Below are 16,180 nucleotides of genomic sequence, written 5' to 3' on the forward strand. Positions count from 1 at the left end.
GGTGGCACATGAAAAACCGGCCTGCCTGGCTGCCAAGAGCATGCGTAAACACCTCATTGTCGCATATACAGACAGCCGAATGCCAGCCCATCCCTGTCTGCCTGATGCCGTCGCGACTGTGGCAGTACGAAAGCCATGAAGACTTGGTGCGGACGTGTGTGAACGAGCTCAGCGAGATGTACTCTCTTCAGGTGGGCCGGTTAAATGTGCCTTCATGGCAAGGTGCTAAATGCAAGGGAAACTTTACCTTCTACCTTTACCTAGTAATACATGTGGAATGTGCCATCTGCTTGTTCCTATGGGAGTGATACACAATACAAACCTCATTCCTATTGGAATCAACATGTTGTATCCTGCACCTTCACACGTACCTCAAATCATCAAAATTAACAACCACCTCATGCATACTGTTGTCTCAGCATGCTACAAAAAAATATACCACCGATACAAGGGTAGTTTGAAAAGTAAGGTAAACGAAGCAGAGATGACAGCACCATAATCGAAATCGATGCACGGTCGATAAGTTTGATCCTTCAAACGAGCCCTTGCAGTTTCAGCCCAGTACATTGTGGGGTTATTGTTTGATCCGCGAAGTAGGTGAACAAGCAAGCATTTTCAAAAATGATAGACAAAACCACCAGGACAATGCACCTGTTCACACGTCAATGGTTTCTATGGCTAAAATCCATGAACTTAAGTTCAAATTGTTGGATCATCTGACCTATTAGCCTGTTCTAGTTTCCTCTGACTATTATTGTTCCCTAACCTCAAAGATGGCTCGGAGGACAATGATTTTCCGATAATGATAAAGTGATTCATGCTGTTTACGGCTATTTTGCAGACCATGAGAAATCAAATAAAAATAATCTATAATCAAAAACCTCACAACGCACTGCGCTGAAACTCTGCACGGGCTTGTTTGAAGGATCCAACTTATTGACCGTGTATCGATTTCGATTATGATGTTCCCATCTCTGCTTCCTTAACCTTACTTTTCAAACTATCAACATTTCATACACCTTACCCCATCCTTCAATAAAAATCCTCACTTAAGCTGAAATGTGTAGTAGACATTATTTACTTTCTCACAATGGAAACTTTCTTGGTTTCAATAACTCTACATGTTCTATAATTTTACATTTTCTGCATTTATATTATTTTCTTTCCTTCTTGCCTGGCCTCCTCCCTCACTATCCATCTAGAAAACATTTAAGTAAAATTCCACTGTGAACGTTAATACAGAACTTGATTTGCTTACTTGCAGCTTGTGGCAACAAAACTGAAATTAAATAAACTTTTGATAATGTTATACATCTCTGGCATGTATTTTGAAGTGTTTATTGTTCTCTTCTTCGTGTAATTTCGATTGATTCAATGCACTTATAATTTGCATGTTGTTTTTCATGCATTTAGGCTATGTTATGAGACTAAAGTTTTTATTTTCATTTGTTAGCAGACATCACAAAGTACTCCATAATTATCTGGAATCAGTTCATTAGAAATATTTTAATCCAATCTCAGATCTATAAACTTGCATTTTGTGTGTAAAAATGTCACACACAACACTGGAATGCCCCACCAGTCCTTTACTAGTATCGAAAAAGAAACTAATTTCAGTCTATCCCCATGAAATAAATATTTGTTTTATATGACAATAAACCTTTATCCAGATTTAGGCAATTCCAGTTTCCATATTATAATGAGGAATTTAATTGTACTATAATAACATTACACTGAAGTATAGCTATTACAGGTGCATTTTGTACTCGGATATTCTTACACTGGGAGTGCATAACTTGCTGTAGACAACAACAACTTCCATCTTTGCATTCATTACACCCAGCTACCCTTCTCTTAATTACAAAAAAAATAACATTAAATATCGTACCATAACTGGATACATCAGGCTGGTAGTATGGATACATCCCTTGTACATTTGCTCCATTCATGAATCCAAATGTGGTTCCACCGTGAAACATGTATAAATTTATAGATGCTCCCCACGCTAGGATGTCTTTTATATTTCGACTATAATCTGCAAAAATTAAATTGGTGTTTACAAGAATTAACAAAAGAAGAAGCAAATAAAATGTGATGCAAACACAAGGCATGTAGGAATGAAACTATTGGTATCACTTGATATAATTGATAATTTTACAGATCCAATAATTCCATATATTGTGTGTTGTTGAGTACAAAATTAAGTCATTTTATTATTTCTTCTATGAATACTAAGGCACGATTAATGTGCCCTGTTATGTTAATACAAGTTTACACACATTTCTATGGCAAAACTGATTGGGTTACTTTGTTATATTTCTGAACCATTCATGCCCTAAATGAATCCTTGCTTCCTAGCTTCAATGCTGCAAGCCCTAAATAAGCATACTGTAGGAATAGAGCCACACAGCACAGAATCACAGTTGCCACTGGCATTTATGTCTATAATTCTTTAAGCTTTCTTGGCAGCGAATGATGAAGAGGTTTTCTCTGAATATCAATCAGGTGATTTCCGGATAATCTTACGGTCTTTCGAGACTTAACGTCACTCTCATATTCAAGGACTGAAGTGCAGAGATATGTCAGGATTAGAGATGACCTAGGACAGAAGACACAACTGTTCCTATGTTCCTGCGGTAAAGCCTACATCGGACAAACGTGACCCAGCCTGGTTAGCGATAGTCAACTGGGAGCACAGACGTCGGAGAGACGGCACCTGATTGGCCCGTCACCTACACCTGATCCCTCCCACATCAAATACATATAACATCACCCTGACATATCTCTGCACTTCAATCCCTGGCATGACGCTAGTTCTTGAAAGCTTGGAAGTCTATCCGGAGATCACATGATTGACATCCCTAGAAAACCTCTTCATTTATTTCTTTGTCGGATAACCAGCAGAGATGCCAGCAAGGTAAAGTTGCAGGTACCTACTTCACAGGAGCATGTTTTCTTGGCTTGGTAGGCTATGCTGAATTATCCTGCAAGTTATGCAACATAATGGAAAATCAATCTTGATCTAATATTTGATTAAAGTTAATACTCTGATAACTTTGTACCATTAGAAAGGAAATTTTGTGCAATAAGAATCGTTTTTAGAGGTCCTGCCCCCTGGGCATGGATGTTTGTGAGTGTCCATTCATCAAATTCATCATATTGTCACTCATCCCCATCTTCACAAATTAGCCAAAAGTGGAACCAGAAGCAAAGTAAATTAAAGCAAATCAATCAAGAACAGTTTTTATATCAAATTTAGTATTATATTCACCATTTCAACACCAAAATGCCAATTTATATACTGCCTTTGATCTCCAAATGTGCCCACTTTTTAAATCAAAATCTTTTATTTAGAATAAACATGTGGTCCTAGTCATTAGGTAAGTTCAAATAAGTTATTATGGCACCACTGTATCACATTACTTCAAAATCCCGAGCAAGAAAGATAAGTTAGAAAGTTATTATAGTATTGCAATGTCACATTATTTCAGATGCCCGAAATGTCAACAAGGAAGAGATCCCATCTCCTGGACTTTTTCCCCAATCTGCCCACTACAATATGATGAGATAGTCCAGGTCTTGAACTCAGCATGTCACTGCTACATCTCATCCCACTTTAAACCATGCATGTATCACCCACCATCTGTACATACGTTGCATATATCATTTTATGTATTTTTCAATGAAGAAGAGTTTGATATGTTTTGACCCAGAAACATTTCACATTCCAAAGTTAGGTCCTTGCCTTGGTTAGTTAGGCAGTGTGCCTGTAGAGTGCTAAAAAAATTATAATTTTCCAACAGAAAAAATAAATGTCAGTGGCACTGTACATACCATATACCTTCAGCATTTAGAAAATGGTGCTTTTAGATTTCATAGCATGGAAAAAGGCCTTAATGAACAATGACTGTTCGCATTGATCTAAACTTCTCCTGTTGAAATGGTTGGAAGTGTATGCACACCTACATCTTGAGACAAACGTTCATCAAATATTTTAAACACTGTCCACATTAAGTTAATGCTACGCATCTCTACATTCCTTATTTTAAAAACTTACCATTTTCTGGTATGACAACATGATGGTAGCTTTCCATCCAATGATCAAACCAACCACTCCAGAACTCTGAAACCATCATCGGTTTGTTTGGTTGAAGTCTCCTCAGGGAATTGAGCTCATATGAACTATTATTGAAGAAATTCGCCATTTGCAAAACTGAAATACAACAGTATTTGTAATATTAATAACAACACTCACCTGCTTGGTGGCTGAGTGCATTAAGTGGTGGATTTTCAATCTCATTACTGAAGTCTCTGGATTCAAGTCCCAGCTTGGGCAAGGGTGTTCTTTGTGAGGGTCGTGAATGTCATCTAATCATCACTCATCCTCAATATTGCGATTAGCAGCGGCGGCTCTAGGGCTCTACCCTCAGAAAAAGAAAAAGCACTTGCTTTGCCAAAATATAGTTGAATTAATACATTTATGAACGAGGAGATTCGAATCTCATAAGCATTCGAGCTTACAGCTGTATCAATCCCTGCGCCGCATCCCCGGCTGTTCTCTCACTTGCTCTGGGCCATCATAGTGTGGCCTTTAACCAGAGGCATGAAAAAGTCTCCACAGGACACGGGAAAGGAGGTGGTAGGGCAAGCAGCCGTGCCATTTTCGCCTGACACGATGCGAGAGCTTTCGCATTATGTTGACATTGCAAACTTCATAGAGAAGTGACTAATCCTGACCGATTTGTAATACTCGTTGAAGAAGTAATTCGCGAGGAAGATACTTTTCTGCCTACTTGACAAGAATGAACGTAATATCTTCTCCAAATTTATATAACCATTTAGATAGATGTGTCTAAAGAGTCATCCAGACTTTTTTTGTTATCGATTTCTTCCTTAAGGAAAGATATATATTCCTTGCTCTCACGCACACAGACACTCACATGTTGCAACTGACATTGACAATATTGAAGACATTTTCTGTACAAAAGATTTGTCTAAATATCAAAGGGAATTCGCATCACCAAGGGATTTTTTACTTTAATATTTGTAAAAAATCACACGGAAAATATATCAGTATAAGAATTTTACTTGGAGATATAATTCAATTTCTTGCATTGAATTTTAAAAATTGTAGATCCACAGTTCATTTAGAAGATAATCATACTTCAGTTGTTAGTAACACCGATTGTTGATGTACCATCTTCCATGCTGAGGTTGCATATTATAAACAAAGCAAGGTGAGAATACCGTGTTCGACTCTGTGTGTCTAATTGTTCAGTGTTTTTCTTTTTAGTGAAGTGAAAGTGTCCGATGGTGTGTGGAAGGGTAGTCAGTGAAGAAGAGTCAGATTAGATCATTATTACATACACAGTTTTCCAAGGTACTATACGATATTAAATTAAAAATTAAACAACTTGGCTGTCCCACGGCAGATTTAAACATCAATTCTATATATAAAAAAAAAAAAGTGGTAAAGGTGACAGGCGTCGAAATTTAGTCACATTCATTTCCTAGAAACTCTGGCCGACCTCCGTGCACAGCATGCTACGATGCTATGGATCACGAGTTCGAATCCCAGCCTGGGTGTTCTTTGTGAGTGTTCACTCATCCTTATCTTCGCAATTAGCCAAAAGTAGTACAAATGCAAAGTAAAATAAACCAATCTTAGAAACTCTGAATTTTTGTCTTCAATTTTAGTAAACAAAGTTCCATTAAAATTACCGCTTTCATTAGATTTCTATGACATATGCTAGTGAATTTTTTTTCCATTTCTTGATCACGTTCGCACTACCCATCATATTAGCTGCCAGCCAGTACTACTGGTGATTAGCCAAATGTGGCGGAAAATAATAAAAATACAATATATATACACATCCCTTTACACAAATATTCCCCATGCCCATGGCCTCCGTGCCACGGAATCATTCCTTAACAGCCGACCCAAACCCCACAATCCCAGCACTCACTTCCTGATACAACTAGCCAACCTTGTACTTACCTGCAACAACTTCTGCTTCAGTGACCAACATTACCTGCAGATACGTGGCACAGCTATGGGTACCCGCATGGCCCCCTCTTATGCCAACCTGTTCATGGGCAGGCTGGAACAGGAATTCCTTGACTCCCAGCAACTGAAACCACTCCTCTGGCTAAGATTCATTGATGACATTTTTCTCCTCTGGACACATGGCGAACCCTCCCTCACAACATTCCTAAACCGACTAAATGAGTTCACCACCCTCAAATTCACCTGGTTCCACTCCAAAGACCTAGTGACCTTCCTCGATGTGGACATCCACATTGCGGGAGACCACTTGGAAACATCCATACATATCAAACCAACCAACCACCTCCAGTATCTCCACTACTCCAGCTCACACCCCTACCACACCAAAACAGCCATCCCATTTTCCCTTGCCCTCAGAGGCCAGCGCCTCAACTCATCCCCCTCATCCCGCCAAAACTACAGTTCGGAGCTGAGAAGACTGCGAGCCTGAGGAATGCGAAACTGACCTGCCTGTTGTCGCCGTGTGCAGCCAGCTCGTCTTCCTTTCAGGGTGGCAGCGGCATAAATAAAAAAAGGCATGGTACGAAAACGCATTGCAAATGAATGGAACATATTACATAGTAACAAATGAAAGCAATACTAATAATGGAATAAAACTTCACAAATCAAAGCAATCTGCTTCCAACGTGACTAAGAAAGTAAGGGTGTGTGCGTGCTTTTTGTGTATTTCCTAGCGTCTTGTTAATGCTTCTTTCCTGGACATGGATCAATTAATTTTAACTTATGCAGGGTTGTACATTTTCTCCCTCGTTTATATTTACATTTTGGTATATTTACTTTTCCGAACGCCAGACTGCACCTCACACTGTAAGTCCCGATTCCATTATCAGATTCTCACCCTTTCCTACAGGGACTTCTGCATGTCTGGCAACACTGAAAAATTGAACACCAAGTCGAAGCTTCCCTCCCCACACTTCCTCCCCGTTCACCCCCGAACCTCACCCCGCGCTGGCAGTCTTCTCAGCTCCCAACTGTACAACCTACGCCTGCACCAAGCCCTAACCAACCGTGGCTACCCCTCCACCCTCATCAACAAACAAATCACTAGAGCTAACTCCCACAACCGCACCAAACAACCCAAAACCAACCCTCCAACTCTGATCACCCAATACCACCCTCACATTACGAAAATCAGACATACGCTCCACTCCCTCCTCCCCATCCTGCACAGTGATCCCGAGACCAGAGACATCTTTCGGGAAAAACCTAGGGTCGTCTTCCGTCGCCCCCCAACCTCCAAAACATCTTGGTCCGAAACACCCCCACCCCTTCCGCACCCCTTCCCCCAGCCCACAGGTGCAACAAACCCAGATGCAAGATCTGCCCCATACTCATCACCTCCCCCACCCTCCTGATCCCTACAGCGGCAGGTGAGTTCACCCTTCACCCTAAGGGCACCTGCCACTCATCCAATCTAATTTACACCCTCATCTGTCAAATCTGCGGCAACTTCTACCTAGGCGAAACCTCCACCCCCTTGAATCTAAGGATAAATAATCACCGTTCCTCCACCCAAAACTCCGATTTCACAGTTGCCATCCACACCAACAGCCATAACACCACCTTCAATAACTGCTTCTGTGTTGCCATCATCCACCTTTTACCCCCCCGCTCTGACACATCTTTCCGCAGGCGATGGGAAAGGGCCTATATAGCAGGCATGCACGCCACTATACCCCCTGGACTCAACCTAGCCAACCAGTAACTCTTTCCTCTCCTCCCCGAAACTACCCACCCACCTTACAGTAAACACTGGCTAAAGTATTTCGTGTTTCCTTTCAACTGTTTCTGGCAACACTGACCGTAGAGACGCTACGGTCAGTATTCTGTGCCTCTACTCACAGTGTCGTCGATCTTTTATCTACCTTCTTGAAAATGCGACTCAGATCGCGAAATATTGAATTATTTCTATTCGTGTGGTAAGTGTTTACTGTCTCCTTCATTATTTGTATTTATCCGCCCTTCTGGCACCATTTCTAACCCTATTCCTGTATATATATATACTTAGCCCTTTTGGCCCTCCTTGCTTTTATCTTGCTTATATAAATCAAATAAGGTAAAAGGAAACACTCACCGGACAGTAAGAAAATTCAAAATTTTCGCTAATTTATAGCAACATCGGTGTGAGATGAAACAGAAGACGGAACCGGAAGTTGGGGTCCTGCAGAGTTGCCAGGTCCCCATTGAAGAAGAAGTGGTGCGTAGAACGAAAAAAACACTGTTTCGTCACCAGGCTCGTCGTAAACTGTGAGTGTGTAGGATGAGTTGGGAGGGAGGGCGGGAGGGTGGGTGAGGGTTGGGCATTACTGGGTGGCCTTGTTCAGGCCAGGTGGAGTGGTTGCACTCATGGCCGATATATAGGCCCTCTCCCATCTTTTGCGAACAGAGGTGTTGGCTGGTTGGGGTACGAGGTGGATGATCGCTACCCGGAAGCAGTCGTTGAAACTGATGTTGTGGTGGTTGGTGTGGACGGCGACAGTGAAGTCCAGGTTGTGGGTGGAGGAGCGGTGGTTATTGATGCGGAGGTTGAGGGCCGTTGATGTTTCCCCCAGGTAAAAATCACCACAGATGTTGCAGGTGAGGATGTAGATAAGGTTTGAGGCATGGCAGGTCCCTTTGGGATGGAGGGTAAATTTGCCAGTGGCCGTGTGCACCTGGAGGGTGTGAGAAGTGATGAGGATGGGACAGGTCTTGCACCTGGGTCGGTTGCATTTATGGGCAGGGTGGTGTTGGATGTGTGGTGAAGGAGTGTTGTGGACCAGGATGTTTTGGAGGTTAGGGGGGGCGTTTGAAAACCACCCTGGGTTTGTCGGGAAATATGTTTTTGGTTTCGGGATCACTGTGGAGGATTGGGAGAAGAGAGTGCAGTGTGTGCCTGATTTTGTTGAGGTGGGGATGATATTGGGTGATGAGTGCAGGTGGGTTGGTGGCAGCAGGTTTCTTGGTGGTAGTGGTATGTGAGGCAGCTCGTGATATTTGCTTGGTGACCAGGATGGAGGGATATCCACGGTTAACCAGGGCCTGGTGTAGGCGGAGGTTATAATTCTGGCGGGAGGTGGGTGAAGTGTTCAGGCGCTGTCCCCTGAGGGCCAGAGAGAATGGAATTGCTTTTTTGGTGTGGAACGGGTGGGAGCTGGAGAAGTGTAGGTATTGCATGTGGTTGGTGGGTTTTATGTGGATGGAGGTAGTCAGGTGTCCTCCCTCGATGTGCACGTCCACATCCAGGAAGGTGATCTGGTTGGGGGAGTGTGTCCAGGTGAATTTTAGGGAACGGAAGTGGTTAAGTTGGTCCAGGAAGGCTGACAAGGATGGTTCTCCATGTGTCCAGAGCATGAAGATGTCGTCGATGAAGCGGAGCCAGAGGAGGCGTTGGAGGGGTTGGGTAGCCAAAAACTCTTGCTCAAGTTGGCCCATGAAGAGGTTGGGGCCATTCTGGTACCCATGGCTGTACCTCGGATCTGTAGGAAATTTTGGTTTTCAAAGGTGAAGTTGTTACAAGTGAGGACAAGGTGGGCTAGGTGGGTCAGGAAGTTGGTGCGGGGTTGTGAGGTTTGGGTCTGCTATTGAGATAGAATTCTATGGAGCGGAGGCCATGGGAGTGAGGTATGTTGGTGTAGAGGGAAGTGACATCAATGGTGGCAAGGATGGTATTTGGGGGCAATGGTGGGAGGGTGCTGATTTTCTGGAGGAAGTGGTTGGTGTCACGGAGGTAGGAGGGCAGAGCTTTCACAAGAGGCTGGAGATGGGAGTCAACAAAGGCTGAGATTCGTTCTGTAGGTGAGTTATAGCTGGACACAATGGGTCTGCCAGGGTTGCCAGGTTTGTGGATTTTGGGCAATAGATAGAAGGTGGGGGTGCGGGGATTGTCGGGTATTAACATGGCGGTGGTACGAGCTGTTAGGCCTTCAGGTGGGCCGCGGGTGTGGATGAAGTCCCGGATTTTGGTGAGGTGTTCGGCAGATAGGTCAACTGTGGTGGGTTTGTAGGTGGAGGGGTCAGCCAGCTGGTGGTGGACCCCTTGTCAGCTGGGAGGATTTTGATGTTGTGGTTGTTGCGGAGGTCTCTGAGAGCTTTCTGTTGGGGGGGATTGAGGTTAGGTTGGTTGTGAAAGTTATTTAAGAATGAGCTGTCAGAGGTGGTGGAAATGACGGCAGTGATGTATCTTTCCAAGGGGTGGTTGGTGGGCAGCGGGGGTGGATCTTGGGAGGAGGGGGGGCTAAATTGAAGGAGGCTCGGGTGGGTTTCACTGGTAGTAGTTTGGAGTGAGGGATTTTTGGCCCAGAAATGTTGCCATCGGAGGCTGCGAGCAAATGTGTGTATGTCAAAAAGTAGGCGGAATTGGTTGGGGGGAGTTGTGGGGGAGAAGGTGAGGCCTTTGGATAAAACAGCTATTTCATCAGTGCTCAGTTTATGGCTGGATAAATTGAGTACAGTCTGGTTGTTTTTGAGTGGGTTAGGGTCATTGGTGGTCATGGATCTGGTAGGGGTGGGTTTGTCCGTGGACTGGTTGTTTCCCAAGGTGCGATGTATGGGAGTGCAGTTTTGGTTTTCAGGGGGGGTCTGTGGTGGTGTGGGAGGGGTGGGCAATGGTAGAGGGGGGTCGGGTAATAGCGGGCATGTTGGTGTGGGACTGAAATTGGGCAGCAGTGGAAGGGGAAGGGTGCAGCCAGTCTGAAAAGCTTGACGGCAGAGATTGGAGAGTTTTTGGAGGTGTTTAGTGTTAAGATCACTGGCAATGGAATGGGCGGTGTGCCAGAAGGAGTCTATTTTGTGATGGTGGTTACCTGGGGTCAGCAACAGGATTTTGGTAAGGAATTGAATAGAAATGGACAGTTCTCGGGCGCGATTTAGCTGGGATCGGTACATGGCGTGGGTCAGTTCAATAGCGAAATTTCTCGCTAGTGGGAAAATCGTGGGTTTTATGCTTGGGGGCATGGTGGAAAACAGCAGTTTGGGTGTGAGGCTTTTGGGTGTTAGGCCTAATATCAAACATGAGTGCAGGAAGCGTGCATGGGACGTAGCTTTGGTGTAGGAAACAATAAGAGATCGCAGGCGGTTCAGTTGATAGGAGTTATACGTGAAAGGATTCATACCAAAAGTGGATAATAATGGATAAAAGCAAGGAGCGCCAAAAGGGCTAAGTAAAAATCAAATAAGGTAAAAGGAAACACTCACCGGACAGTAAGAAAATTCAAAATTTTCGCTAATTTATAGCATCATCGGTGTGAGAAGAAACAGAAGACGGAACCGGAAGTTGGGGTCCTGCAGAGTTGCCAGGTCCCCATTGAAGAAGAAGCGGTGCGTAGAACGAAAAAAACACTGTTTCGTCACCAGGCTCGTCGTAAACTGTGAGTGTGTAGGATGAGTTGGGAGGGAGGGTGGGAGGGTGGGTGAGGGTTGGGCATTACTGGGTGGCCTTGTTCAGGCCAGGTGGAGTGGTTGCACTCATGGCCGATATATAGGCCCTCTCCCATCTTTTGCGAACAGAGGTGTTGGCTGGTTGGGGTACGAGGTGGATGATCGCAACCCGGAAGCAGTCGTTGAAACTGATGTTGTGGTGGTTGGTGTGGACGGCGACAGTGAAGTCCAGGTTGTGGGTGGAGGAGCGGTGGTTATTGATGCGGAGGTTGAGGGCCGTTGATGTTTCCCCCAGGTAAAAATCACCACAGATGTTGCAGGTGAGGATGTAGATAAGGTTTGAGGCATGGCAGGTCCCTTTGGGATGGAGGGTAAATTTGCCAGTGGCCGTGTGCACCTGGAGGGTGTGAGAAGTGATGAGGATGGGACAGGTCTTGCACCTGCAAATGTGTGTATGTCAAAAAGTAGGTGGAATTGGTTGGGGGGAGTTGTGGGGGAGAAGGTGAGGCCTTTGGATAAAACAGCTATTTCATCAGTGCTCAGTTTATGGCTGGATAAATTGAGTACAGTCTGGTTGTTTTTGAGTGGGTTAGGGTCATTGGTGGTCATGGATCTGGTAGGGGTGGGTTTGTCCATGGACTGGTTGTTTCCCAAGGTGCGATGTATGGGAGTGCAGTTTTGGTTTTCAGGGGGGTCTGTGGTGGTGTGGGAGGGGTGGGCAATGGTAGAGGGGGGTCGGGTAATAGCGGGCATGTTGGTGTGGGACTGAAATTGGGCGGCAGTGGAAGGGGAAGGGTGCAGCCAGTCTGAAAAGCTTGACGGCAGAGATTGGAGAGTTTTTGGAGGTGTTTAGTGTTAAGATCACTGGCAATGGAATGGGCGGTGTGCCAGAAGGAGTTTATTTAGTGATGGTGGTTACCTGGGGTCAGCAACAGGATTTTGGTAAGGGATTGAATAGAAATGGACAGTTCTCGGGCGCGATTTAGCTGGGATCGGTACATGGCGTGGGTCAGCACACAAGCAAACAGTCAGAAGTACTTAGAGCTTGTAAGGAAACAATAAATAAGCTGCAAACTTACTCGGTAAGAACATGTAATGAAAATACAAAGGCTGAACCAATACCAATGTCTCAGTATCAGCAGATACCAATGGTATGAGTATCGGAAATTTATGGCTGGATTTTATCAACCAATACCGGTGTTTTGGTCTTTCACGAGGCCTGCAAAAATGACCAACACTTTGGAGTCTGATTATCCTGAAAGTTATGCATAATTTAAAGTTTTCATTAATTTTGGACCAAGATTGTGTCAAAAACTGTATTTTGTATTTACATAACAGGTACTTTAATATTCTGATGTAATTCTTGAATATTTTGAAGCAAAACACTGGTAAATTGACGCTTATAATTAGAGTGGAATGCTCACCCACTAAAACAGTGAAACCTCAACGCTACACTTTTCAGAGGACCAGCTGAAAAACTGAAAACGCTGGAAAATGTCAAATCAAGGAAAATTCTAAAGGATTTTGCTCTATTGGAACCATCAAGATTGAATGTGTAATGTAGAAAAATATAAAATCCAGGAATGTAAAATCAGTGTTTCACTTTATTAATAAATACAGGGTATCCAAATTGAAATGCCGTAATTTGAACTGTCTATAACTCCACATATATTTCATGTATCCAAATTAATTATATATTAGTGAATATACGTAGTCCTAAAGTTACTGTGAACAAATTAGTAATATGTACATTTCTACATGTGCCTGACATTATTCCTCTCAAATTCTTCCTGTGGGCGGAGGGGGTATGTCAAGGTCATGGTGTATTGAATGAAAGTGACAACTCTGGAACAGATTCATGAAAAGATTACACTTGCCATTGGGACAATCACACAAGGTACAAGGCTGGACATCCTTCATACGACTCGTGGGGTGCATATAAAAATGTATTAAATGCACTAATTACTATTTTGTTCACAGAAACTTTAGGACTATGTAAATTCATTTGGATGCATCAAATAAATGAGGAGTAACCGACAGTTGAAATTATAATAATAATAATCCATGGCTTGACAGCCCTGGAAGGGCCTTAGCCTATCTATCTCCAGACTGCCAGTCTCCCTCCCACAATACTACCTAGAGGTGCGGAGATCTTCAACCAGTAATGGAGTGATGTGGAGTCAGCACGTCAAACCTACAGCCGTTATAGGAGATTTCCCAGACCGGATTACAGTACTCGCTCATAGCTCCCCAATTTCCTCACGATGGTGGGTTGCCACCGGTCCTACACACAGACCGAGAACCCAGAGACTGAACCCAGGCAGATGCGAACCATGCCATCTGGCAGTCGGAATCCAAAGCACAGCATCTTAGACAGCAGGGCATTTCAATTCGGATACCATGTATTTTGAACAATTTTAATTGAGAGGTTTGGGAGTAATACTTGATAACCCACAAGAGTATGGAACTGAGAAAAACCCAAGTGAAAGTTCGTCCATTGCATTGTGACTTATGTACATAGTACCTAGATCTTCCTGCGTGTTTTTGCCAATAAACAGCTACTGAATGGACTTCGTTTACTATGTGTGAGCAATAAGAGGAGACTGTGAAGCAACTGAACTCAATGTTATCGCAAATTTGAACAGAGTTAAGGTTATCAAGTTTAACTCCAGAGCTGCTCAATTATTACAATTTTCAAGCATCAATATCATTGGCAATCGGCATGAGTATCGGTTCAATCAGCACTGGTACGAATATCGGTTCAAAGTGGTATCGGCTCAGCCTTATTAAATAACAGATATAACATTAATGCACACAATTAAGTCATGAAAGCCAATCCAAATTGTGCACAAAAATGTAGAAATATGATTCCAACAAAAAAATTTGTTATCAAAATTATAATTCCATGAACAAAATTCATTACCAGATTCTTTAATTAATGATGTAAATTAAGAAATCTTTACCTCCAGGTAGTGCCCCACGATCCCAACTCATGGACGGAGAATCACAAGTGAAAAGACGTTCCTTCAAGCCATTGTCCTTCATTACGTCCATAATATATTGCATGTATTTTCGGTTTTCAAGAGCATCGCTTGAAAAACTACCTAATTCATTTTCAATCTGCATGGAAGAAAAAGTAAAAGAAATGGAAACAAAACACCTTAGCAAACACAACTTTCCAAAAGAAAGGGTGGATACAAAAAAAATAAGTATACCTATACTAGAATAATATGTATTCTTAAATAATATTTAAAAATACTAAAACTTATTGTACTTACGTTAGTGAGTATATATTATTTAAAACAATGTTTCGGGAAACTACTGTTCCCTTCATCAGGTTCTATTTTGACTATCGAAAACACTCCATAGCCACGTGAAGTAGATTCGAAAGCCAGGAAAAAGGATATAGGTTTGACTCTGGTAAAGGAGGAATTTAGGAAACCTGTTAAAACTTCCATTCCCACACTACTGTTTAAAACCACAAAAGTTAAAAGAATTAATCTAAAAGAAGCATTTCAACTTAAAATGTTAAAAAGGCACACGCCATTTCACTTCCCCGTGGTGACTTCAGAATGCCTACTCGACGGAATGCAGGAAGTTGTCCGCTTTCCGCTCCCATCTTACATACTTCCCCTACATTTCCCCTTCCTGCTTACGTCACATCGTATTCAAAGTTGCGTGTTTCCTGAGCCTTACGAATAATGTCCGGGGTAACATGAAAACCTATTTTTTTTTGTACTCGTGCTTTTTCCATCTTTTAAAGATCACAATCCAAATCTCCTCCACATTTCCATCCTCCTTGTTCAATTTATTATAACTATCCTTGCAAATGTAGGAAACCTCATATACAGTCCTACTAATTTCTTTATTTTTCATTCCAAACAACCTCTGTTTCTTAATTTCATGTCCCTCTTCAATAATATGTTCTGACAGCCCTGTTCTAGGGACTCCCTCCCTTATATCTTTGTCATGCTCTCTCCATCTTATAACCATACTCCTACCCGTTTGTCCAATATATTCCTTATTGCACTCGCATTTAATATGTATATCCCTTTCTTTCCCCCTTCTTTTTCTCAGTGAAATGTTTTTCTATAGTTCTCGGAGCCTTCATCCCACACTTAATTCCATATTCCCTTGTTAGTTTTTCAACTCTCTCCGAGATCCCTTTGAAATATGGGATTCCTATATATCTGAACTTCGCTCCTTCATGCTTCCATTTCCCCTCCCCTCATTTCGTGTCTCTTCCCTTACTCATACATTCCAACTCTTTTTCGCAAATTTTGCGTGCTCTATTTAAGTTCCTCCTCAAATCAGCCTCTATATATCCATTCTTTTTACCCACCCTCATGATCCAATTTTCCTCTTTTTTCAATTCATCCTTATGGCTACATAACCTTATTGCCCTTACGAAGAAGTTTGGAAAAAACATTACTTTTAGTTCTCCTTTCGTGCGCAGATTCATTATTAATGTACAACTCTCTGGATAAGGCTTTGTGGAAAATTCCAGTCCTTATGCCCTTTTCATTTTTATAAATCCAAAGATCCAAAAAGCTTATCTTGTTATCTTTCATTTCTTCCTTAGTAAATTTAATACGTTCCTCTTGCTCCCCCAATATCTTAAACATTCTCTCTAAACTCTTTTCCTCCCCGATAATCAAAATGTCGTCGACATACCTTTCGAAAATTTTTAACTCATCCTTCATTTGGTTCAAGGCCGTGCTCTCTATATAATGTAGAAAAATACTACACACTATT

At 42.6% G+C, this 16,180-nt stretch overlaps 1 protein-coding gene across 4 annotated transcripts in view; it reads right to left on the reverse strand.

Moving 5' to 3' along the window:
* The window catches only part of LOC145980709 (beta-galactosidase-1-like protein 2), an 83,070-nt gene that overhangs the window by 24,424 nt on the left and 42,466 nt on the right, over positions 1-16,180 (reverse strand). For all 4 annotated transcript variants that reach the window (XM_083113775.1, XM_083113774.1, XM_083113773.1 and 1 more), the window contains exons 6-8: positions 14,389-14,545; positions 4,058-4,213; positions 1,889-2,035 (exon numbers count right to left, since the gene is read on the reverse strand). In XM_083113775.1, the coding sequence (XP_082969901.1) occupies positions 1,889-2,035; positions 4,058-4,213; positions 14,389-14,545 (460 nt within the window). The remainder of the gene's footprint in view (positions 1-1,888; positions 2,036-4,057; positions 4,214-14,388; positions 14,546-16,180) is intronic.

The sequence above is a fragment of the Lepisma saccharinum genome, chromosome 28 (genome assembly GCF_977018435.1).
Source record: "Lepisma saccharinum chromosome 28, izLepSacc3.1, whole genome shotgun sequence".
In the NCBI taxonomy this organism is placed as follows: Eukaryota; Metazoa; Arthropoda; class Insecta; order Zygentoma; family Lepismatidae; genus Lepisma; species Lepisma saccharinum.